At 44.0% G+C, this 26604-nt stretch overlaps 1 protein-coding gene across 7 annotated transcripts in view; it reads left to right on the top strand.

Annotated features, from left to right (window-relative positions):
* COQ8A (coenzyme Q8A) overlaps nt 1-26604 on the top strand; it is a 124543-nt gene that overhangs the window by 35245 nt on the left and 62694 nt on the right. For all 7 annotated transcript variants that reach the window (XM_073338683.2, XM_073338682.2, XM_073338678.2 and 4 more), the window contains 2 exons: nt 11540-11614; nt 24213-24335. In XM_073338683.2, the coding sequence (XP_073194784.1) occupies nt 11540-11614; nt 24213-24335 (198 nt within the window). The remainder of the gene's footprint in view (nt 1-11539; nt 11615-24212; nt 24336-26604) is intronic.

The raw sequence follows: 26604 nt of genomic DNA, 5'->3' as shown, positions 1-26604 counted from the left end.
ACAAGTCTTCTGGATGTCATCTCCTGTCTCACAGGAGTGTTGTGAGAAGTATTACTCCTGTTTTTATATGCAAGGAGCTAAGGCACTGGGCACATTAAGTGATTTGTGCAAAGTCGCAGAGGAAGTCTGTGACTGAGAAGGAAATAGAACTCTGCTGAGAGTCCTAGACCAGTGCCCCATCCAGTAGACTAGCTTTCCTCTCAAAGAAGGCAGAGTAAGCATAAGGCAAAATAAATGCCCCACGTCAGAGCTCAGACTAGTAGATCTGCTGAAGAGTTCCTGTAGCTACATGGTGTTGTCTCCCCTCTACATTTCCTTTCAGCTTGCACTCTCAATAGAAGATGTGCTAGAGACAGGAAGACTGCACCTGGGGTGATCTAAAGAGAGGTACCAGTTACACTGCTAGCGGTTGGGAACTGCTGCAGAAAGGAGTCTGAGCTATGCTGCAGAACAGAGGCAGGGCAGAAGAGACAAAATGTTGAACAGTGAAGGGGAAGCCCGAGGGTGACTATACCTCAGAGATTAAATAACACCACATCTACTTTGTTCTTATATTCCTTAGACTGTTGAGTGATCAAGATTGTGTGAGAACAAGAGTGCAGTGATCTGGCAAAAACACTTGGCATTGGGATATGATCCTTTTCTGTTCCATCAGCTGCCTGTTACAATACTTAGCGGTGGTAGTGGCTTTGCTATCCCTGTATAGAAGGATCATTGCTATTGTCCATTGGAGTCTAACCTGAATTCTAAAAGCAAGGAAACTATCAGTGAGTTCTGAGTTGTTTGTTCTCCCTGAACTTTGAGAGGTGTCTGTACATGGCAATGATCTCATTTGAAGATGCATATGGGATGGGGAAGAAATTTTTAGAGAGTATATTTTTTTAATAGGTGGGATAGGTTTCTTCTAGAGAGATGATTATGGATTAAAAAGATGTGGAGTCTACAGAGTGGCATTTGTCCTTTCTCTAACTTTCTTGAGGAGGGACAGTAGCAGTTTAGTTCTCATTTTATTATGAGATGGGAAACTTCTGATTTATTAGGGAAGGATTGGTGGGGAGGTGAAAACCTAGGTTAGATTTCAACTCTCCCTAGAGCAGTGATTCTCAGCCTATTTACCATTACGCAGCTCTCTACATAAAATGTAGGCCACATCCACACTATATACTACTTGTATATACAGGCTGCAGCTGTGTGCTGATTGGGCCGCGGGTTGAGAACCTGTGCCCTAGAGTATACTGAACTGAGTACCGTTGGAACTGCCACTTTTCTTTCGTCTCTTCCACAATAAACCAGACAGGTGCCTTTCTTTTCCCCCTTGTGAATTTTTGAACAAGTTGGACATATTCTGGAGAACATACTGATCTTCTAGCTGTCTTATTGGAGCCCTTGTGCCGAAATGGGAACGCTTGAGGTTTCCGTAACAGAGGGTGTTAAGTACGTGGTCTGTTGCTGTGAGCTTGCCTGGAATCACAGCCTTTCTGGGAGAAGAGGTGTAGACTGCCTTAAAGTTTGAGGATTCTTCCCTGCAGTGTGTGCATAGAATGCTATGAACTAATTGGAATTTAATGCTGACTATATAAGTAAATTCCTTCATTGAACTTCGATCTCTCCTCGCATGCATTATACATATATTGGTTCTGCTGAGCTTAGTGTGTAATTGAGGGTATTAAATGCTAGAAATGTCCAGTGGAGTCATTCTAGCTGTAATTAGTTTCTGAGCAACTTGCCCCAAAGTACAGGCGCAACCATAATATATGGGGTCTGTTCTTTTTATTGTAATACAAATATTTCCAGGACTGATGATTACTTTGTTTACATTTTTGGGGGGTGAATTTAGTGCTCAGGAAGCTAGTAGGAATCAATGCCAGTGGCTAGATTCGTGCTGTGCAAAGCTGTCTCACGCAGATGGTCAATCTGTCCTGCATTGCAGCACACTGTATAATGCTTGCAGTGTACAACATGACCATACCCAGAGCACATGCTACTAGAGGGGAAAATACCTTTCACTTTCAGAGCTTGGCAAGCTGTGCATAGTGGTAGCAAACTGTTAAGCATCCATCAACTTTGTTTTGTCAGTTGCTCAGTGAGTGCATTCGTTTTGAACAGACCTGCTTTCAGGATGGCTCATGTTTTGATTTCAGTTTGTAGCATAATGGGAACTAGCAGACACCTGGCAATTGTTTAAAACAATACACTGGTGGAAAAGAAAGCTGTAGGCTGTAGCCCTGAAATTACCCATATGCCTGGGTAAAACCATAGATGACAGTTACACTTTATATTTTTCAGAGTGGTAGTTGTGTTAGTCTGTATCAGCAAAAACAACAAGGAGTCCTTGTGGCACCTTAGAGACTAACAAATTTATTTGGGCATAAGCTTTCATGGGCTAGAACCCACGTCAGCAGATGTATGGAGCGGAAAATACAGGCGCAGGTACAAATACATGAAAAGATGTGAATTGCCTTACCAAGTGTGAGGTTAGTCTTACCAGACCATTCAATTGACAGCAGGATACCAAGGGTGGAAAAATAATTTTTGAAGTGGTAATGAGTGTCTGAAATGGGTCACTCTCATTACCACTTCAAAAATTATTTTTCCTCCCTTGGTATCCTGCTGTCAATTGAATTGTCTTGTTAGACTAACCTCACACTTGGTAAGTTTTAGAGTAGCAGCTGTTAGTCTGTATCCCTAAAAAGAAAAGGAGTACTTGTGGCACCTTAGAGAACAACAAATTTATTGGAGCATAAGCTTTTGTGAGCTACAGCTCACTTCATCGGATGCATGCAGTGGAAAATACAGTGGGGAGATTTTATATACACAGAGAACATGAAACAATGGGTGTTACCATACAGACTGTAACAAGAGTGATCAGGAAAGGTGAGCTATTACCAGCAGGAGAGCGCGGTAGAGGGAGAAACCTTTTGTAGTGATAATCAAGGTGGGCCATTTCCAGCACTTTACAAGAACAGTGGGAGGGGAAATAAACAAGGGGAAATAGTTTTACTTTGTGTAATGACACATCCACTCCCAGTCTTTATTCAAGCCTAAGTTAATTGTGCCCAGTTTGCAAATTAATTCCAATTCAGCAGTCTCTCGTTGGAGTCTGTTTTTGAAGTTTTTTTGTTGAAGAATTGCCACTTTTAGGTCTGTAATCAAGTGACCAAAGAGATTGAAGTGTTCTCCGACTGATTTTTGAATGTTATAATTCTTGACATCTGATTTATGTCCATTCTTTTACGTAGACTGTCCAGTTTGGCCAGTGTACATGGCAGAGAGGCATTGCTGGCACATGATGGCATATATAACATTGGTAGATGCGCAGGTGAACGAGCCTCTGATGGTGTGGCTGATGTGATTAGCCCCTATGATGGTGTCCCCTGAATAGATACATGGGCACAGTTGGCAATGGGCTTTGTTTCAAGGATAGGTTCCTGGGTTAGTGTTTTTGTTGTGTGGTGTGTGGCTGCTGGTGAGTATTTGCTTCAGGTTGGGAGGTTGTCTGTAAGCAAGGACTGGCCCGTCTCCCAAGATCTGTGAGAGTGATGTGTCATGCTTCAGGATAGGTTGTAGATCCTTGATTTGATGGAGAGGTTTTAGTTGGGGGCTGAAGGTGATGGCTAGTTGCATTCTGTTATTTTCTTTGTTGGGCCTTTCCTGTAGTTGGTAACTTCTGGGTACTCTTCTGGCTCTGTCAATCTGTTTCTTCACTTCAGCAGGTGGGTAATGTAGTTGTAAGAATGCTTGATAGAGATCTTGTAGGTATTTGTCTCTGTCTGAGGGGTTGGAGCAAATGTGGTTGTATTGTAGAGCTTGGCTGTAGACAATGGATCGTGTGGTGTGGTCTGGATGAAAGCTGGAGGCATGTAAGTAAGTATAGCTGTCAGTGGGTTTCCGGTATAGGGTGGTGTTTATGTGACCATCGCTTATTAGCACCGTAGTGTCCAGGAAGTGGATCTCTTGTATAGACTGGTCCAGGCTGAGGTTGATGGTGGGATGTAAATTGTTGAAATCATGGTGGAATTCCGCCAGGGCTTCTTTTCCATGGGTCCAGATGATGATATCAATGTAGTGCAAGTAGAGTAGGCGCATTAGGAGACAAGAGCTGAGGAAGCGTTGTTCTAAGTCAGCCATAAAAATGTTGGCATACTGTGGGGCCATGCGGGTACCCATAGCAGTGCCGCTGATTTGAAGGTATACATTGTCCCCAAATGTGAAATAGTTATGGGTGAGGACAAAGTCACAAAGTTCAGCCAGCAGATTTGCCGTGACATTATCGGGGATACTGTTCCTGAAGGCTTGTAGTCCATCTTTGTGTGGAATGTTGGTGTAGAGGGCTTCTACATCCATAGTGGCTAGGATGGTGTTTTCAGGAAGATCACTGATGGATTGTAGTTTCCTCAGGAAGTCAGTGGTGTCACGAAGATAGCTGGGAGCACTGGTAGCGTAGGACCTGAGGAGGGAGTCTACATAGCCAGACAATCCTGCTGTCAGGATGCCAATGCCTGAGATGATGGTGCGTCCAGGATTTCCAGGTTTATGGATCTTGGGTAGTAGATAGAATACCCCTGGTCGGAGTTCTAGGGGTGTGTCTGCAGATTTGTTGTGCTTTTTCAGGGAGTTTCTTGAGCAGATGGTATAGTTCCTTTTGGTAACCCTCAGTGGGATCAGAGGGTAATGGCTTGTAGAAAGTGGTGTTGGAGAGCTGCCTAGCAGCCTCTTGTTCATATTCTGACCTAGTCATGATGACGACAGCACCTCCTTTGTCAGCCTTTTTTATTATGATGTCAGAGTTGTTTCTGAGGCTGTGGATGGCATTGTGTTCTGCACGGCTGAGGTTATGGGGCAAGTGATGTTGCTTTTCCACAATTTCAGCCTGTGCACGTCGGCGGAAGCACTCTGTCACTCCATTCTGTTGTTTCGACCTTTAGGAGGAGTCCACCCAGAATCCTTCTTTTTGTAGTGTTGGTAGGAAAATCTCTGTGGGTTAGTATGTTCAGAGGCGTGTTGGAAATATTCCTTGAGTTGGAGACGTCAAAAATAGGATTCTAGGTCACCACAGAACTGTATCATGTTCGTGGGGGTGGAGGGGCAGAAGGAGAGGCCCCGAGATAGGACAGATTCTTCTGCTGGGCTAAGAGTATAATTGGATAGATTAACAGTATTGCTGGGTGGGTTAAGGGAACCGCTCTTGTGGCCCCTTTTGGCATGTAGTAGTTTAGTATCATTTTTCTTTTGTAGAGAAGCAAAGTGTGTGTTGTAAATGGCTTGTCTAGTTTTTGTAAAGTCCAGCCACAAGGAAGCCTGTGTGGAAGGTTGGTTTTTTATGAGCGTATCCAGTTTTGAGAGCTCATTCTTAATCTTTCCCTGTTTGCTGTAGAGGAAATAGCTCACCTTTCCTGATGACTCTTGTTAATCTGTATGGTAAGACCCATTGTTTCATGTTCTCTGTGTATATAAAATCTCCCCACTGTATTTTTCATTGTATGCATCCGATGAAGTGAGCTGTGCTCATGTAAGCCTATGCTCTAATAAATTTGTTAGTCTCTAAGGTGCCACAAGGACTCCTCGTTTGTTTTTTACTTCATATTTTGACACCAGTGGACTGTCTCCCACTCCCCCCCCCCCCCCCCCCCGAGGTGCTGAGCAGCTTCAGCTCCTGTTGACTTCAGTGGGAGCTCTGGATGCTCAGCACCTCTGAAAATAAGCCCAGGAATGTATGGATTTTGTTATAGAAGGCTGCCAACTATTCAGAGGTAAACAGGTAGTGTAGGTCTAAAACCACAGCCTTTGGGGTGGGTGGGTATGTAGAAGAAGTTTGGAAAAGCAAATATTAATAGATTTTCTTGAAATTAGTGTCTTGTTAGGTCTAATCAATCAATCCCATGCAGTATTTGTAGGCTTGGCAAGATTCAGTATTTTTTCCTAATTGTGACTGTTATTAAAAAATAAAATTTTTATCTTATTTACAGTTGCTGGAAATTAAGTAGGGTGTAAGATTGGGGTTTAGGGCAGTGTTGATAGCGGGGTACAGGCAGCTCCTAGTGGCTCCCTGTATGGCCAAGGGGCCCAAGACACCTGGGGTGCAAGGTGTTGGGGAGGCTGTGGTCTGGGCATGGCAAAGCAGAGACCCCCAGCCAGGAAGCAAGGAGGAGGGTGGGAGCCATCCCTGGGTACTGCTGAACAGTTCCTGCTGAGGGATGGCTCCCACACTCCTGGCTGCTGAGTGAGTGAGCAGGGCCTTCATGGTGGAGCTGCAGAGGCTCTCTGTAGTTGGGTGGTGACATCAGATCCCTGCAGGCACAAGGGGTAGGAAAAGGTGGGGAAGGGCAGCCTGCGCTCTTGGCATGGTAGAGCAGAATCCTAGGGCCATGAGAAGGAGGAGGAGGACTTAGCCATTCAGCACCAAGGTGGCCTCCCCTGTGGTGGGCGCTTTATCCTCACAGTCCTGGCTGCGGGGTCTCTGTTCTGCTGGGCCAGGACAGTAGCCATGCGCCTGCAGGGATCCATTGTCACTGGCCCTGCAGAAGCTCTGTGAGCCCATTGCAGTCCAACTATCACATGAATGAGGGAGTGGGTCCATGATAGCAAGGACTCTGCATTGCAGCAAGGCCAGTGACACCTGATCCCTTCAGGGGCAAGGAGGGGAGGCTGCACTCCCACCAACTGTTATTGATCAATATCTTTTTGTCGATTTGTCTGTCAGCTGATCTTTACCCACATCTATCTGTTTATATCAAATCCTGCCAAGCCCAAATATTTGCAATATTTGCTTGGTCATGTTCCCCATAACCCTTGTTGTGAGCTAAGAACTACCCTAAAGAGCCCGTAAACAAGGAATGCTGAATGAGTTTAGTGAAAAAGGAAATGTAGTGTTTTAAAAATAAAGCTCAAACTAGTCCCTAGTGTAATTCTGTTGTAGTCAATGGAGTTGCACACCAGTGATGAATTAGGCCTGTGCTCTTAAATTTTTAATTTTGCAACTTTCCAGTAAATAACACAGGAAGGGGAATAGAGAGAGACATAAAACTGTGAAAACTCAAGATTTAAAAAAAATGGTGTAAGCCTCAAGGACCAGTGAAAGGCACCAGGTCTTGAGGAGTGGACTGCCTGATATGCTTTTCATGGGAATAAGAGTCTTCAAGTTATTTAAAATATTTTTACTAGGTTGTTGCTTGGCTTGTTTGCTTTCTTGATGAATGGAGTGGGTTTGCAGTACAGTCAGTTACTGACTTTGCGGACTTTGTTGCTGTATAGCAACAATCAAAGCAGCAGGATCCCACTCACCCTAGGGGCACTTTCTTCCCTCCCCCACTGTGTTTAGACCAGTTTTGTATATTGTCTTATTCCCTGTTACATTTCCAAATAGTTCATTTTATCAGCAGACCTGCTGTGGGGTTTTTGCACTGAATTTCAGTATAATGCTCATAGGACAATAACTCAGTCAGGCTCAGACCACCACAGTAATGCTTTTATAGCCTTTAAGTCTTTAGGGGCTGGAGTATGAAAGAACAGCTAAGGCTTAAGCTTGCCTAAGCCTATGTTTTTTGTTTTTTTCCTTCTCCTGTTTTGAGCAGTTGTTGGCTGACACTTGTTAGTTGTTTTCTGCTAGAAAATCCCACAGAATTTTCCAATTTAAGAAGAGCTACCTTTAATAAACTCCTTTTTAAATCCCTGGTTTCAGAGTAACAGCCATGTTAGTCTGTATTTGCAAAAAGAAAAGGAGTACTTGTGGCACCTTAGAGACTAAATTGGTTAATCTCTAAGGTGCCACAAGTACTCCTTTTCTTTTTTTTAATCCCTTGCTCTATACAGTGTAAATCCTTGCAGCCTTTTTGCAGGGTGAATTGTTGTGTTGTACTTTTTAAAATTTGGCTTAGAAACTCTTTAGGGTGTGGGGTGAAGAGCACTAGGCCAGATTCTGATCTCAGTTGTACTATCGTAAAGCAAAAAATACTTCTCAGTATGCTAGAATTGCTCCTGATTAACACTGGTAACTGAGATAGAATCTGGTCCCTAGTCTTTCATTTGAGTGGGATACTGTAAAGACAAGTTAGAGCCAAACTAGTTCAGAATTGCAGTAACAATAAAACAGAGCTCTTAATGGGAGTGTTACCAACAGATCTGGTGCTGAATGAGCTATATCTTGGAGCTTGACATCAGCACTCCTTCACAACCTAGAAAATTGCCTTTTGGTAAGGACTCTTTGCTCTCTTTAAATCTTCCTGTCTGATTCTTTTTGCTTGGTACTGTTCTGTAATATAGTGCTTGCTATTTTAGGTGTATCACCTAGAGAAGGAGGAATTTTTCAAGGAAAGGTTTTATAATCAGAAAATGCTGATTCATTAAGAAAGTTTCTCAGGTCCATGTTGGGAAGGAGGCCATAGCCGATAACTCCTTCTTGTCTTGGACCTCAGAAACCTTCCCAATGAATTGGCATTTTCTGATCTTTAAAAAACCTTTCCTAGAAAAATTCCTCCATCTGTAGTTGGGAGACCCAGGTTTGAGTCCATGCTCTGTCTGATTCAGAGGTGTCTTTTTGTTTGTGGTTTCTCTTGTGGAAGAACTTTGAAAGGTCTCCATCTTTTTCCAGTATGGAATGAAAACAAATTCTGAAACCAGTATTTTTCATGAAATAGAATTCTTGTTTTCTGCCCATCGCTAGTGTCTGCACTCTACTGGATGGAGTCTGACATGTTTGAGTGTCTTCATGTTGTCCTTCAGTGGCTCTAATAGTGTTCCCTCTAATTTTTCCCACGCATATATGGAATAAATTTTATGTGCACCAGTATGGATGTGATGTGTCATATTGGTACAATAATGTGACACATCACTTCCATGTTGGTGCACATAATAAAATTCCTGGGGGGGGGGGGAGGATTTGGATTGTGGAAAGGGGCTCCGGGCTGGGGATGCGGGTTCTGGGGTGAGGCTGGGGATGAGGAGTTTGGGGTGCAGGAGGGTGCTCCAGCAGGGAGAGAGGACTCCCACCAGCTCTCCCCACAGCAGCACCTGGACTGCGGGGGAGAGGCACCTCTCCCTGCTGCAGCAGCTTCAGGGCTGGAGCCCACCTCTCCCTCAGCTGTGGCCGGTCTGGGCCAGGGCTGGGGAGGGGGAGCAAGAGGGGTGCCCCTCCCCTGGCTGTGGCAGATCCTGGCCAGGCAGGTTTCCTGAGTGCCTCCGCAGTACTAAATAGGCTGCTGCGCTGCCATGCAGCTTACAGGGAACTTAGGCTCTAACCTTTATTGTCAAGTTGTGCCTGGTTGGGTATGTTTGGTTGTGGGAGCAAAACAGCCTTGGTTTTATTCCCTGCTATCAGCTGCTGAGGCTTTATGGCTTCACAGTTATTCAGCATGAGGAAGGTTATTGTCCTGTAACTAATTATCTGAGAAGTTTATTACTGTTTATAGCTTCAAAATGCTTACCTTTTTAAAAACATGTTGAGATCCTCTAAAAGATGCTATTAAGTGCAGAGTTTTATTATTTAACTTACGTGCTTCATATATTATCAAATCTCAGTACAGGAGGTTGAAAGTTCAGTTTGAAAGTGAACTGCCTTATCAGAATAAAATATGTAAACAGAAATGAAATCAGTCAAAGAAAAATAGTCACTGCTGGTTAATGTTTAGTAATAAGCGACTGTAATGTCACTGGAGCTGCTTGTGGCGATGCCTAAACTTGCACTGGTATTTAGGTTGTGGAGAGGTTAATGTGTGAGATAAAGGTGGAGCTATGCTCCAAGTGGAGAGTACATATGATATCAGTTTAAAATCTTGCAGGGAATTAGAATTAATTGGGAGGAAGGAGAGAGACCCCTTATGCCAAGAGTGTCAGCTGGTTTGTGCCCATGTTTGTTAAACTGGTGCCACAGAACTTTTTTATTTTTGATACACAAGTACCCTCCTGTCTCCCAGCACAACCGTATTAGTTGCCCTTGTGTGTCTGTACATCTGTTGTCTGGCTGTTTTGAAACTATCCCATGGTGCTCAGCAGGGGCTAGAGTTCTTGGAGGACATGCATATGGAACATCTGCTAGCCATATGTGGGGCAATGCATTCTGGGATATTCTTATTGCAGAGCTGGGATGTAGGGCTGGCTGGCTTGGTTAACTTAATACCATTGGGGTCCTGATTTACACAGCAAAATAAATGTTACAATCTGAAATAAGGAAGGAAGCCAGCCCATACCCCTAGCAAAGGTAGTGTGCGGTTATCGCCATAGCTCTTGAAGTCCCACTTAGCTTATGGGGGGGAGCACTGATTTAAGTGCTGCACAAGTTCTTGAGGAGACAATTACAGTACAAGTGGCATTCATAGATTCCAAGGCCCAGAAGGGACTGCTCTGATCATCTTAGCATGACCTCCTACATCAGTGGTTTTCAAACTTTTTTTTCTGGCGACCCAGTTGAAAAAAATTATTGATGCCTGTGACCCAGCAGAGCTGGAGATGAGGGGTTTGGGGTGTGGGAGGGGCTCAGGGCTTGGGCAGGGGGTTGGGGTGCAGGGGGGGCTCTGGGCTGGGGGTGCAGGCTCTGGGATGGGGATGAGGGGTTTGGGTGCAGGAGGGGGCTCTGGGTATGGGGGGGTCAGGGCTGGGGCAGGGGGTTGGGGTGCAGGCTTATCTCGGGCGGTTTCCAGTCAGTGAGACAGAGGGGATGCTAAGGCAGGCTTCCTGCCTGTCCTGGCATCGCAGACTGCACTGTGCCCCAGAAACAGCCAGCAGCAGGTTCGGCTCCTAGGCAGAGGTACCAAAGCAGCTCTGCACTGCTCTATCCTGCAGCCACCACTCCCGCAGCTCCCATTGGCCAGGAGCCAGTGCTTGGGGTGGGGGCAGCACGAGGACACCTGTGTTTGAAAACCCGCAGTTTGAAAACCACTGTCCTACATAACATAGGCCAGACCTTGTTAAACCATGTTGATGGCTTGGACACAACTGGCATTTAGACCCAACAATGTTGCTACCTGTTTGAGTGTGATTGGTTGTCTTATTGTGTAGATTTGGCTTAAGCCTCTGCCCTTACTATTGAAACTTCGCTAGCAACCTTTGCGTCTGAACTTTTGCAATTTCCTTGACGCGTGTGAACTATTATCAAAAGCAGAATTGTAATCTGCCTTCTCAAATAGCCTTCCTCCAGGGTGATGTTTTAAAGCCTAGCCACAACTGGAGTGTGGAACCCTACTGCTTCACTCTTCTGCAGCATGCTTGTGAGCTGAGTATTTTAGAACTCTTAAGTCAATAATAATATAGCCCTGACATGCCAGAGTGAATGAAGAGACCTAGGAGAAGGGTGGGTAATTGTTAGCTTATATATCATAAAAGCCAGACTCTTGTAATCAAGTTACTTTTGTACATTTATAAATGCTAAAGTCTTGTCTCCCCTATCTGTAGGGAAAGCTAATATTTCTGCAGTCCATGCAGTCAGGGGCTGATTACAAAAGAGCTCCTTCTCAGTATCCTCTGAATGTATTAAATGGCTTAAGCATATACAGATGGCATTTTTGTGCTCATTCACCACTGACTTGCTTTTTTTCATCTTGTTTTAAAGGACTAGCTTTTGGTCTTGGCATTGGGGCCTTGGCAGAAGTTGCAAAGAAGAGCCTTAGACCTGAAGAACGCAATGGTGAGCTCTCTGGTGTGCTTGTTTTGAACAGAAAACCTAGTTGCTTTCTCTTTTTTTAGGCATTCTCTACTGTGTAGAAGAATAAAATCATGAGGTCTGTAAAGGCTGTGACTCTGATGCAGTATGTGAGGAGTGGCGTTTTTTTTCCCCCCCAGTTTCTTTTGGTTGAGTTAATTTCTTTTTAACCTCATAAGGTTTGTCTAAACACAAGTTGTACCACTTTGCCAACTTACCTTGTATGGACACAGCTAGATGGGTGTAAAGGCGCTTCAACTGATATAGCTTATTCCATAAGGAAAGGGGAGTAAGCTCTTCTGATAGAACTATTCAGGTTAAAAAAACTGAAAAAACACACCCCTGTCTGAAATACTTATACCAGTACAAAAATGGAGAGTAGACCAGGCCTTAATGTCTGAAACCATGTGGTGTTAGTGGTTGAAGTAATAAAGACTTGCTTGACCTTCAGCAATATTCTATCTATTGGATATTCAGGTGATGACTGCTATAAAAAAACCATGGGAAAATAATTTATTCAGACACTAGATTGGCATTTCACTTCTTTCAGTATCTTTCTCATGACTATTCTATAGACATGCACAAAGAAAGGGCTGTGTGCCATACAAGCAAGTTTATACCAGACTTTGCATTTCCTCCTGTCTTCCTTGTTTCATCCCCAAATTTAAGAAAAGGGATACTGTTTCTGGGTATGTCTCCTTTGCCCACTGACATTGGTCTGAACTAACATGTTTACTGCTTTTCTGCACCTGTATTCTAGCTGGGAGAGTTGCTGCCCCACGTGATGGTAGGGAACAGCTAGTGCAATCCATAGTACTGAGGTGCAGAAGATATGAACATGATATTTTTTCCTTCTTTGGAAAAAAGCAGCTTACTCAGGGCTTGTGGCTAGGTAGATATTCTTGTTTGGTTTCCTATCCACAAAAGCTTGGATCAGATGCAGCATCACTTTCCATGAAGTTCCTGCCTGCCATCCAATATCCCTGCTGTTATATTTGACTTGACACAATGGGGGTCTTGGTACCACTCACGTTAACAGAGTTGATGGTGTAGCCAATGTTGGAGCTGAGCATCTTTCTAAGGCTCTTGCCCTTTGGTTCCGACCACCGTCCTTGAAATCCTGGCTTTTGTAACTGGAGGCTCAGTATTCCTAGAAGGAAATGAGTCTGCTTAGATCTAAGATGCTTGGGCAGTTGTGTGTCATATCAATAGGGAAGTCATATCTCTAGTGTTTTTTTTTTTTTTTAAATTGAGCGGGGGACAGGAATGAACTGGACATTGGTTTACTTGCAAGTTCCATTTCATGTGATAGGGAGGGAAGGATGGATGGATGGATGGGGGACATAACTAAGAAAATGACGCCTGATCTGTGTGTGTGCGTGAGGTTCCCTTTGTTAGCTATCATTGACCTCCTATATAAAACTCATATGCTGGCATAGGGCAGCACCATCCCACCCAGCAGTGAGATGGCCCATTCTGGGAAGCCACTCCAAACACCTCTTTATTTTCTTAATCACCTCAGGAGCTTCTTCATCTCAGATTTATTAATACACTTAGCATTACAGCAGTGCTCAGAGGCTCCAGTCAGATCAGGGATCCCGTTGCGGTAGGTACCGTGTGAACAGAGTAAAAGATATTCCTTACTGTTAAGAGTTTACAATCTGGAAGACAAGATGCAGCAAGTGAGTGCAATAGTGGAAGAAACAGGGAAGAGGTTGATAATTACAGATCATAGTTATGTAGCTTTGCACTGTAGCTAGTCCTATATGGATTCAGTTCAGTTAAATATTGGATATCCCTATTGACGAGGTGGTAGCTTTCGGTGGGCATTGTGGCAATGGTGGATCTTGAGGGATTTGGAGGACAGGATAGTGGTGTTATGGATTAATTTGGGGAGGGTGCATTCTTTGCACTAAGGCACTTGTGGGAAGCGGCGGGGTGGTACAAGGAGGCTGCTATTGCTGACTGAGAATTTGATCTGGGGAGGGGGACAGGAAAAGTGATGCAGTAAGAAACTGAGAGCAAATGAGTAGATGGGGACTAAGCTGTAAAGGTTCTTGAAGATGGCAAACAAGAAGCTTGTATTTGTTCCTGTGGTGAAGAGGGAACCAGGGCAGGGATTGAAAGAAGCAATAACCTGGTCAGAACAGGCCAGGATGAGGTTAGCAGTAATATTTTTGAACTGAGTGGGGAAAAGTTACTGTCAGGAAGTCAGAGATAGGGTTTCAGTAAAAATTGGAAATGAGGACCAGAGTGCATGCTAGTTTTATGGGCAGTGAGGAGGCCAGGTATTTAAAGGTGTACCAGAGGAAGATGAAGCCATTTCCAAATCTTCTAGATGTGCAGGTCTGGAGAGAGGATGGTATCAAAGATTATTAGACTCACAACTCAGTGCCTCCCCACAGCCCTTCTGAAGGCTTGCTTATATGGATCCTCCATGTGTCTTAAATGAGCATCCTGAGGTATGACAGTCTCATGGAGCTGAATCTCTTCATTCCCAACCTCAGCACTGTCTACCTCTTAAAGTGATAGAATTGGAAAGTAAACATGTGATCACGTGGGGGCAGGGAGGTGAGGGTGAAGAGGGGAAGGCTTCCACAACCAAGTTTGATTTATGTTGTTGTTGTGGCACTGGCAGTTTCAATAAGGTAGACTTCTTATCAAGGGCAGTTGGCTGCAGGCTGTCACAAGGAAACCACCCACATCCTTGCTGGATTCTGCATGGCTCTAGAAGGAATTATTTTGTACAGGGGATCTACAAACTAATACAGCAGCCTCATGGCCTCTAAGCAGTTAAACAAATTCATATTCCTTATATCTGTTGTTGTGGCTTGTTTAAGGAGTTTAAAGGAGGTCAGAGATTCATGGTAACAAAACTTTCTTTTGGACTTCTCTACCAGTTCTTCCACTTTTAACCTTAAAAATATAAGAGAAATGTCATGTTCTTGTTTTGCCATAAATAGCTCTTTTGTTTGCCTTACCTTGGTGTCTGGCTAACCATCTGTCACTGAGGCAAAGGTTACAGAGTAAGTTAGATATGGAAATGCTTTTAACCATTGCAGGCTTTGTGCAGTGGGTCACCCCTGGGGCCATATCGTAAGCTCGCTCCCACAATATCTGATCGTTACCTGACCCAAAGGTGGATCGGGTGCAGACTGTCAGAAAGGAGATATGGTGGGGGGAGATGAGGACAGGGCTTGCAAGCCCTTTTATTCTGGGTCCATTGTTTAACTTCCCTTGCTCAGTCTAATTTGAGGTGCTTTGAAACTCCCCATGAGGATGGCCAAGATTGTCACTGTGTGGGGATAGATTCCAATTCTGCCATGTGCCTTGCTAGGAGACCTCTGATATTCTTCTATTATAGTCTCTCCCTTCCTAAGCTTTATGAGACAACATGGAACTCCGCTCTATTGTCTCCAAAGTTTTCCTGACCTCCCTCTCAAGCAGCCCATGAAGTTAGTCACAAGTAGAGTCCAGGTTCAGAGGATTGACTCCCTTGTCATATTTCACTCTTGTGTTAGACTATTTTTTGCCCTCCGTCCTCCTCTTTTTTTTTTGGTTAGGCCCTTGCTTCTGCTTCTCCTTCCAGAGCCTGTTACTTAGGTTGAGAGGCAGATTGCTTTCTCTGCCCAGTTGTGGGGTTGTGAAATTGATAACATGGAGGTGCAGCAAGAGAGACTTTTGATTACAGTGCACACAGAGCAATAGCATTACTTGGATCTTGCACAGCTGCAGCCCCAATAAACATGGCATCATTTCACACCCTGCATCCTTTCCAGCTAGTGCTTGATTCCAGTGTTGTTGATGCTGATCATATGCTACATGGATGCCTTCTTTTGAAGAGTGTTCGGATACCACGATGATGGGGGTGAGGAGGGCTTGTAAGCACAGACACGAGGAGTTTCTGCAGTAGCATTTGCCCAAAGCCACATCTAAGAAACAGAGATCAAATACTTGCCCACTCAGCTGTGACCATTTCTTGTGATGCATTCAAGTGTGTTTACTTTGGCTTTTAAACAGACTTGATCACTTCTTAAATCTTTCAGATGTTGCCATTTCAACTTGGTCTCCACAGAAACATCACTGATGTAGACTGCCTAGGAGCTGCACATTAATCTGCATGTATCCTATCCATAACATCTCTCTGGCAAGTGCCACTGATCTTTGGTTCCGTTACCTGGTTGCAAGCCATGAGATAGAGAAGGTATCATGAACTCCTTTGTCTTTGGGCCTTGTACCAGCATATCACAGGGCTGAATCAAGTACAAAGTGTACTAAATGCTTCACATAGCCTAACTGCTGGGGCCTTCAGCACCTGTTGGTCTGGTTTGGGGGGGGTGTGTGAGGGAAGGATGGGGATAGTGACTTTAATCCCTTTTTCAGGTGGTTAAGTCTAGGCTTCGTCCTTCATGACAAGATTCTCTTGTATCTGAGACTCTTAATAACTCCTTGTTTCTGGAAAATCAGCATAAACTTCTGAAGCTTGTATGAATTGGTGTGGAGGAAAATGTATCTCTTATAGTAAGAGAGACTGCATATAGACACATCGATATGGCACACAATGCCGTGCTGTTACAAAGGCCTGGAATTATCCTCCACTCCAGTACTACTGAATTCATCTGCTATGCTATCAGTGTGTTGGGTACAATGGACAACCTCTCACTACTGTATTGTTCTTACTGTGATTGACTGTGGTGGCATCAGTATGATGCTGTAAATGCTTCTTTCCCAGTATAAATCTCTTTCTGTCCTGCTAGGAGGCACCTGCTGCTCTGCCAGGCATACTCGATATATTCTGATCTCCTTCTTAACCCTCTCTGCTGGTTTCCTCTTAAGTTCCTTAACTGGTAGAATAAGTACAGGAAACTAAGCCAAAGTGCTCCTAGTTCAGAGGCTTTGCTTTGAAGCGCATATTTAAATCTGTGAGGGCTCTGATTTTTTTTTTTCATTTTAATATCCCCAAATATTGCTATGCTTGTTGGACCTACAAGGATGTTGATGAGTGCTGAAGATTGAATCCCTGTCCAGTCAGCTGATGCTACAGTGTGAAGATGGGCCAATCTCTTGGAGACAGAATGGACAGTCTATAGCAAATTTCTCCATGGTATGGTGGTCACTTTCCACCTGTGCTCATCTGTCAATCTCTCATTGCATCCTCTCCTGCTTTCCTCTCTCTATATAAAGGTTTTTTTAAAAAAAAACCACCACAAATCAAAAACTAAAGCCTCGTGCAAAGTCCGGAGAGTCCTTGATCTGTGAAAGCAACAGTTGTCTGCAAGGGTTAGTTTTTGGTTGCTCTGACCTACGTTGCACACAGGCACTATCTGGAATATATGTGAACAAACTTGGCTTGGCTTGCAGAATCCTTGAAGGCTTTTGCTTGCAGCACTCATCACCTTGTCTGTCAAGTTGCTTGTATCTGCTGCGAGATGGAGACTATCTCCAGCTTTAACTGAGGAAGGATTGCACTGCTGTTTGTTTATATTTTTCTCCTTGCCAGGCACCTGCTAGCTGGGCACTTGCCAAAGTGAAAATACAAACATTGCAGAATTATGAAACTTGCTGGAGATGATGAGCTTTGAATCTGTTCCTTAAAGTGAGAAGGGGAAGGGATTTTTTAAAGAGAAATTGACACTTTTCTGCAACATGCAGAAACTGCAGTTGAGATTTTTTTTGAAAAACTCTAATATTACTTGTAAATTCTAAATGCACTGTCCGTAGCCTGCTCTGTAGTTTGAGCCAAGTACTGATAGTTGTAAGAGTGTCTTAAGCTGGCCTTGATGGAAAATGCAGTGATTGAATAAGGTGGTGATACTTACGCCTGGGCTACACATGGGGTGGGTGGGTTCAAACTAAGATATGCAACCTGAAATTGCGTAAGTATCTTAGTTCGACTTACCTGGCTGTCGTCATGGCGGCGAGTCGACCGTAGTGGCTCCCCTGTCGACTCAGCTTACTCCTCCTGCCGAGCTGGAGTACAGGTGTTGATTTGGGATTGATTTTATCGCATCTAGATGAGATGCGATAAATTGATCCCCGATAGATCGATCACTACCTGCTGATCCGGTGGGTAGTGAAGACGTACCCTTCGTGACTAGGGCATTTGGACCAGGCATCGAAGATCTGGGTTTTACCCTTGGCTCTTCCATAGATCTGCTGTGTGACTTTCAGGAAATCATTTCACCTTTCTGTTCCTCTTTCTCCTCTTGCCCTGTCTCTTACCTTCAAGGCATTGATTATCTCCCAGTGTGTTGACAGTGCATAGTGAAATGGGACCTCAATCCTGGTTGTGCCTCTAGGCACAACTATAATATAAAAGATTAATGATCAGAAAAGTGACTCTAACATGTCTCCATACCTGTTTTCTTGTATTCCAGGTCAGAGACCGGTACTGCTTGGGCTAAAGATCTTGCCACCAGCCAGTTTGTTTCCTTTTTTATGTTCATATCTTGCTGTGTTCCTACCACTAGTAATCCTGTCCATTTATCCACGTGTTTGGGTCACACATGATCTCTGCCCCCATTCTGATTAATTTAGCACAGTGTTTCTCAACCTATTTGCCATTGGGGGCCTCATTCAGTAATACCTGTGTGGCCCCGAGGATGTCCCATGGGCTGCAACTCTGTGCTGATTGGGCTGCAAGCGGCCCATGGTCTGCAGGTTGAGAATCGCTGATTTAGCAGTTGTGCTAACCTCTTCAGCAGAGCTGTACTCCATTTTTTTCACACCCTTCTCTGTTCTTGGTTTCTGAGCCCCTGTTCCATCACACACATTCTCTTCAACCCCCTTCTTTCCGTGTGTGTGTGTGTGGTAGGTTAGGATGTGTAGGGCCTGGGGACTCGACAAAGGAGTCACTTTTTCCCTCGAACCATGAACATGTGCTGATAAAGGCACTATCTGCCTCCTGATGCCCAGGACACATACTGATGCTCTCCACTGCTGAAACCCTAGTTATAGGAGTAGAAAGTGAGGGTCTCCAGGCTTTAGTGCTGCAATTCCTTCAACTTTAAGGGAACCACTTTATAAATAAAATCTTGGCTCTTCTAAAAAGGGAAGAACATTGTTATTTCCAGTATGGAGCATGGATGAGTTTCACTGTCTTTGTCAAGCTAGCAAATTAAAAATAGCCCCTTGGGTCACCACTGACCTTCGCAGTAGTCTCACTATCGCTGCACACTGTGTGTATTATTTAGAATGTGTATTTAAAGCACAAGGTTGGCATAGGTGTTGGAACAAAGTTTTCAGGAATAAAAAAAATGAAACGCTGCCTCCAGACAAAATACCCTCCATTGCTGGCAAAGGAGACCTTGGCTTCAAGGTCAATTTTACCTTTATTAATGGCTTAATATTACAGTGGTGCCTTCATTGTGCTAGGTGTTGGGCAAACAAAGAGCTGCTTGTGGCTCTCTGCGTAAAAGGCTAGCAGTCAGCCTTTCTCAGGTACAGTCAGTGGTGAGCTGAACTTTGTCTCTGGAAATGCTCTCTTCCTTCAAATGGAGGGAGTGACAACATAGCTAAGTTCTAGGCTGTGTCCCCATGTCCCAGAGCTGATGCAAAGCAGACAGTCCTCAAAAAGAAAAAAAACAAAACTCCCTGTGCAGTGACTTGCTCTGAGGGAACAATCTGTTATCCATTTTTAAATCAATCTAATTGTAAGGAAAAAATCAGCTGTGATCGTTTAGGATGAGAACAGTTATGCAGCTGAGACCAACTTAAATTTGGAGGTGGCTGGGCTAATTCTGGGGTTGGAATGGTGGTTTTAGAATTCTTGGGAACATGCACTCACATGGCTTGCATAGAGAGAAGCTTAGCAGTCAACTTCTGGGGGAGTTGTGTGGTCTCGTGGTTGGAGTACAAGGCTGGGATTCTGGACTCCATGTTGTCTTCCTGTCTCTGCCCCCAGACTTTTCTCTGCATTTTCCCATCTATGAAACAAGGGTGAAGATGCTCACAATCTTCATGACCTGCTTTGAGATCTAGAGATGAAAAGCTGTGTATAAGAGTACAGGGTTATTTCTGTCATTGAGAAGAGCTAGCCTACCTCTTCCATTTTTGCCTCTGTATGAACTGAAGTGGCTTGAGGGTGTATTCCATAAAATGTATTCAGTCGTCCCTTTAAGCCTGCTTTTTTCCTTTTGTTGTGCCAATGATTCCCTTTCACCTACTGTTCACATAAGGACAGGTTTCAGAGTAGCAGCTGTTAGTTTATGTGAACAGAAAAGGAGTACTTGTGGCAAGTACTCCTTTTCTTTTTGCGGATACAGACTATCTCCCCTTTTCAAGTCACCTTCTGGGCTATGTCCATTTTTAGCACAGTGCATAAACAGGCAACACTTCATTGTTAATGACAAGGCTGACTTATGTTCAGGTTAGTGTTTGTGTGGTTTTTATTTGTTGGAGAGAAACGTGCCAGGAAGAAGTGATGGAGTGCTATTGTTGGGGATTTTTGTTTCTCTGATAAGGTTGTTTTTAAGCTACTAGGGTTCATTAGCTTCTTGGAACCACCTTAATCATTAACTGTTTTCTTAGCCTGCTATATGCAAAAGGGGTGTGTGTATGTGATAAGAAAGGGTGAGATTCAGACAGACACAGGGATTATTCAGTTTTCATGGCTCAACTGTATTTTGAGCCACTTATGTGCTGGATTATTTACCTACTTACCCTCATGGCTGATGATCTAGAAGCACTTTTTGGCAGGAACAGTTAAAAGCCAGTGATCTTTCGGAGGTGGAGATATTTCAAATTTATCTGAAAGCAGATCTAAAAAACCTCCAAAACTAATACTAAATCCTCTTGGATTGGGCAGGTCCAGGAGACCCTGCTGTCTTTCAGGAGAGAATCATTGAAACCAGGATCCTGAGCAGTGTTCGATTCTAACTTTTCCTGTGTATGCAACAAATGACTGCATGAGCCCCAATTTAAACCTGAGCCTGGTTTCTCTCCCTCCTCCTCTCGGTTCTCTTTCCTGTTCAATCTGCTACTCTAGTCACTTCTTTCATTCCATGTCCTCCACACATGCACCCTCCCACACTCTTACTCTGTTGGGGCAGAGGGCTGAAGAAGTCCTTGCCTCCTTAGCTGGCAACACCAGAAACAGCCAATGGAAGTGGGAGCGGCAGAGTCCAGAAGAGGGCAGTGCCAGGCATGTTCCATGCACATGTTGCCTGCCAACATTATGCACCGCTTAGGGGGAATTCTGATCCTGACCACTTGTGCCTTTGTCTTCAGCAACCATTCTTTGTGGGCCTTAGGCATGTTGACCGGGGCTATGTGAAGGAAGGACTCTGATTGTGCAAGTGCCTGTGTATTTGGATAGCAGGTGCAGGTTTGTGACCTGGTTCTGGCTTCTAAACTGGACAATCCAATGAAAAAGTTCATACCAAACCATGTTAAGTCAGCAGAGTTCATTATGGAACAGCCAGACTTGTCTGGATCTCACCTCTCCTCCAGCCAGCCTGGGTTCCCTCCTCTGTCTAGTTACCTTTGCTCAGCACTGGGGGAGAAGCCTCTCATCCTGCTGTCATTAGATACTACACTGAGTACATAGTACTCCTTTTTGGCTTCAGCAGCTGGTAAGTCTGTTTTCTCCCCCTTCTCTCCCACCAGTGTCCTTAGGTAATCCCTTTCTGTCCAAAATTGGTGTGGTGGTGTGTACACATTCCATGTGCAGTCAGTGTTGTCTAAACAAATAGCTCATTCTCAGGGAGGAGAGGCAGTGACATGCGCAGACCTTTTGTAGCTCTGTGCACAGCCCTATGTTACAAACTTGACTTGCAGTACTTCACTATAACAAACCTGCCTGTCACTTGGCTATAGGAGATTTAACTGGTAGGTTACCCTTTGATCCTTGTTGGCACAGTCCATCACACTGACAGGGGGCTGTGCTTTCAGGGAAGTAGACAAGTTCGGCAGGAGTCATTGCAGATCCTGTGTTCCCAGTCTTGATGTCCTAGACAGAACTGCTCCTTCTTGGCATTTTTTGGCCTCTGGAAGGAAACTTGGACTGTGACTTGAGCCGTTAAGCCACTATCTCCCCCTCCTCCCCCGTCCCAAAGGAGGAGTGTTCTCATGGTTTGTAGCAACTAATTGTTACAAACTGAAGGCTTGTCACAGGTGTCTGTAGGAACCAGCAGTGAGCCTGTCCAGTGGCAGGTTTTGCCTGCTCAGTGGGGGAGCTGGATCATGTTGACATTGGGCCTAATCCCTTATGCTTTAATGCTGGTGTAATTGTGAGTAAGACCAACAGGATTTGGCTTATCTGTAGGGGAATGGGTCTTAAATTCAGACAGAACAGTGAGATCTTAACTAGCTTGAGCTGTTGCTCTGTTTAAAAAGCATAGTAGAAGTGACAGAAATTAAAGCTAGAGTCCCCAGTTAGGGGATGGCTAAGTTGGCCCCCACAAGTAAATGCATAAAGAAACTGGCACCATAGTGGCTGGAAGACATTCCTCCTCCTACATCATTCTGGGGTCCAGCAGGCCCAGGACCTGAAGACTACATCTCCAATAGAATAAAATGCATGTTGTAGAGTGAATCAAATGAATTCAAGAATTTTTGAGTCTTAAAATAAAAATCAGCTTGGGGTGAAAAGGTAGGTAGAACTGAAACATCCTGCATAGTCACAAATACCCGGAATGATAGCAGGCATCTGACTAAGGAATCCTTTGCAGTGAACATCACTGAGTGAGTGACCTCAATAACAACATTTTAACCAAACCCCACAGAGCTGGAATTGAGATACAGTTTTTCTTAGTTGAAAGGAAGTTAAAGCTGCAAGTATGTACATATTATCATCTGTTGCAAATTACTTGATAGTATAGAGTGGGGACAGACTTGGTTCTGCTGTTGTATCTGATGGCATAATTGGGTCAGCTTGCACGGGCATTTTGTTCTAACCTGGTCTAGGTCCCAAATGAAGAGAAAAGGTTGACAGTCTCTGCTGTTCACTAGTCCTAGCGGATGCCAACTCTTTTTCTGCTCTGTTCAGGATGGCAATGTCAGGGCGAGGTGTGCTGGTGAAGTGCAGGTGGATTGCCACAGCTTTGTGGTGTGTGCCTTTGCCTAGCTCATAAAGCACCACTGGACTTTTAACAAGGCCCATATTTGCCTTTGCTCACTTGTACCCTGTGATGTTTTGGGATCACCCAGACCAGTAAGGGGTTCTGTCACCACCTGCCTTGTAACTTTGGGTGCCTTAGTGCTGTGCTGATGTGACTTGGCCCTGACTCCAGTAGCCATCCTACAAGTACAAGGTCTCACCCTGGCTTCCGCCTGCTCAGTTACTCCTTGCAGGATGACCCCAGCAGTCCTTCCAGTCCCAACTCTCCCCAAATCCATTTGCCCCAAGCTCTTAACTACCAGACTCTTGGAATTTTCCCTTCTGGTTTGTCACCCCGAAGGTGTGAAAACAGCTCCCAGTTATCAGTTCATTTTGCCGTGCACACTTCATGTAGTTTGCACACTGAAGACTTGCTAGGGGTAAAAATAAACACAAAGTTTTATTTAATAGAAAAATCACATGTTCAAAGATTAAATAATAAGGGAGAGCATATGCAAGTTCCACAGAAGAGAAACCTAAAGATGCAACCTCAAGCTTTACACTTGCATATTAAACAAAGTCTCTTTTTTAATATAAATTACCTATTGTCTTTGAACAGTTTCCCTCTATAACAAAGGGCATGCAGGGAATCAGGAACAGCTCTCTGCTTAAAAGCTGCTCCTCAGTTTCTGGATACAAAATCTCTCAAGCCTGTTCTTTTAAAAGAACAGTTTTTTTGTCTTGGCATGGTGACTCGTGGTTATTCAGAGTGATGGGAATTCCCATTTGTCTTGATGTCTTTCTGTTAACAGGTTTCAGAGTAACAGCCGTGTTAGTCTGTATTTGCAAAAAGAAAAGGAGTACTCGTGGCACCTTAGAGACTAACCAATTTATTTGAGCATGAGCTTTCGTGAGCTACAGCTCACGAAAGCTCATGCTCAAATAAATTGGTTAGTCTCTAAGGTGCCATGAGTACTCCTTTTCTTTTTTCTATTAACACTAATGGTTAACCATTATCTTTTTCTGGGCTGGACAATGGAGGGGTACTTGAAGTTGGTTTTGTGTAAACAACTGGCTGGGGCCTAGGTTACCCCTCCCTGCTTGATTCCTTCACCGCCTTGTGAGATAGTTGCACCACAGTTAGTTTTCCTTTTATATATTTACATGCATACATTCATAACCATGACTGTATAATCTCATAATGACCAGCAAGCTCAAAGCATTAGACTTTCATAAAAGACTGTACTTGACATATTTTTATACACAATACCATTGTATATAACCAGTTGATTCAGTCGCTTACTTTTGGGGGTTCAGACCCCCCTGTTCTTCCCTTGGGGTGTCTGGACCCTGACTGTCACACATGCCTCAAAGCTGCCTCTCTGAGGAGTTCTGGGAATGGCCTTATGCTAGATGGAGGATAAATGGGTATGCTGGTTTCTTGAGAGAAGGGAGGGTGTAGGTTAAAATAGGATGATGTGGTGGGGTGAAATCACTGGGATCCATAAAGCATTAAAGCATTTTAATCTCTCTTCCCGCTCTCAGGAAAGAAAGCAGTTTTGGATTCCAGCCCCTTTCTGTCGGAGGCCAATGCAGAAAGAATTGTGAGAACTCTGTGCAAGGTGCGGGGAGCTGCACTGAAGCTAGGACAGATGTTGAGCATTCAAGGTAAGTAAAGGTCTCTGGTGCTTCTCAGCTTTTATTTAGTGACACTCACCTGGGGCAGTCCACTTACTGTACACAGAGGGCAGGAAGGATGTGAAGTCATTGCTAATAAGAGACACTGGACATCAAGATCAATTAACAAGCCAGCAGCACAGCAGACTGTCCTCAGTCAAATAGCTTCAAGTGAATGGTACAACAGGTTAGCTGAGCAGTTTTCTCATAGGAGAATGAAGATTTAAAAATTGCACCGTTCACTCTGATTAGTTCAGTTCCCTTTGGTTTCCTGAAGTGGTAGGGAATGTGGTTGTCGGACCCTTCTCCTTTGTACACACATCCATCCTCCTCCCACAGTGTTTATACTGTAGACATGAATTGAGTCCCGTATAGCCAAAGTCCAGTAACTACCTGAAGCCTAGTTTACCCTTCTGCAATTGTCCTGAAATAAGATGGCCCTATACCATGAGGATGAGTGAAGGCAAAAATCAAATCCTGAAACTTAACACAAGTGTTAAACTGAGTTTGGTCAAATTGAACAAGTAAACCTACCAGCCAGACAGAGAACGCAGATGAGAGCACAGTCCTGCAACACAACACAAGCCTTTAAAGTACACCTCCAAATCCTTGCACTGTGCAAAGGTACAGATTTGTGCAGTGATGGTGTGAGTAGTTCTCCCTGGCTTGTTCACATGGTTCACTGGCCTGTGAACTCTCCTGGTGGCGAGAGACTGCTGCCGATGGTGACCCCAAACCTAGTTGGGTGTAGTAGGGAAATCTGAATTCCTATCTTGGCAAGAGTGATTGAAAAGTGAATGTTCCACCACCCTAGCTAATGCTGTGTCTGGGAAATGGTCTTCTGTTTTGTGTAGGGGTGAGTGTGACCTCATTTAACTTCTCTCCATGTACCAAATGCCTGGTGCCCTCCTCCAAACCCTTTATTTTGCTCTGTGTCTTCCTGCATATTCACATGTACATCTGCTATATTGAAGCTGGGTAGTTTTGGGTGACTGGATTGGAAATGAAGCCACAGAGACTTTCACTGTGAGATCAATTTCTGGGACATATTATGTTCAAAATCTGTCTCAGAGCAGTGTTGACAAGCCAAAGGGCATGTCTTGTTGGTTGTTTCTCAGCTAGAAGAACCGTATTCTTAGGGTTAAAATGTGGAAAAGTGGGGACTGGATTGGTGGGACAATAGAACCTTTCATTTTCTGTTTACCAGTCAGTTTAGATTGTAGACTGTGATCAGATCACCTCTGAAGGATCTACTTGGGGAGAAGATTTGATAGTAGTGGGTTCTTTAATTTTGCAGACAAAGGCATAATGACATTTGTGGCCGGAGGTTAAAGGTAGACAAATTCAAACTAGCAATAAGGTCTACATTTTAAGTGCAGGTAATTACAATTGGAAGAGCTTTCCTAGGGATTTGACAGTTCTGTCACTTGATGTCTTATTTGGATAGATACACAGTTGTAGCAGCTTTGGTTTAAATTGACAGTAGTCCCTAAAATGCTTATCTTGCTATCTTAATACTGATTTTAAAAATATCAGTAGTAATGTTCCTTTTAAAGGTATTTTTAACTAGTTTTTACTCCCTCTATGCTGTAAAGGCAGCAGCCAGAAGCTGAATGGGTGGTGCCTGTATGTTCATTCTGAGTAGTGACAAAACAAAGCTCAGATGATTCAATTTAAACCTCTAGAATCTTTTCCCCCAAGTGGAAAGGCTCTGAGTTAACTGAAATGAATCAGCTGGAAACTAAATTCAGGATGTCCTTTCAACTGAATAAACTGGAGAGATAGTGATTGCTCCTAATATGGAGCCACTTGGCTGGTCAGTTTTATGCTGCAGCTCGAACTTTGCAGATGTTGACTTGCAAGGTTGGTTCCCAAAAGAGAGCTAGATACTTTGCATGACTAGTAATATAGCAAGACCAAGGTCACTTCCCCAAAGAGCTCCCAATCTATAGAGCCAAAACAACAGAAAGATGATGTGGTTACTCAGTGAGGTCATGGGCAATTCCAGAGTGCTGAATTACATGTTGAGTTTGTATTAAATAACTGACTTGCTTGTGAAAGAGTTAGTGTTTGGAGAGATTTGAACAGAAAGGGTAATGGCTTGGGAAAGGTTTTGGGGAACAAGGCTACCTGCAGTCAGAGAAGGGACCCCTGAACTGCTGCAGTGTCCTTGCATCTTTCAGGCAGTGGTCTGAAGTGGAGCTCTGTGTAGCTCAAACTTGTGTGTCACCAACAGAAGTTGGTCCAAAAAAAGCTATTA

Source organism: Lepidochelys kempii, chromosome 3 (genome assembly GCF_965140285.1).
Source record: "Lepidochelys kempii isolate rLepKem1 chromosome 3, rLepKem1.hap1, whole genome shotgun sequence".
Taxonomy (NCBI): domain Eukaryota; kingdom Metazoa; phylum Chordata; order Testudines; family Cheloniidae; genus Lepidochelys; species Lepidochelys kempii.
This window is presented reverse-complemented; position numbering and strand designations above follow the sequence as displayed.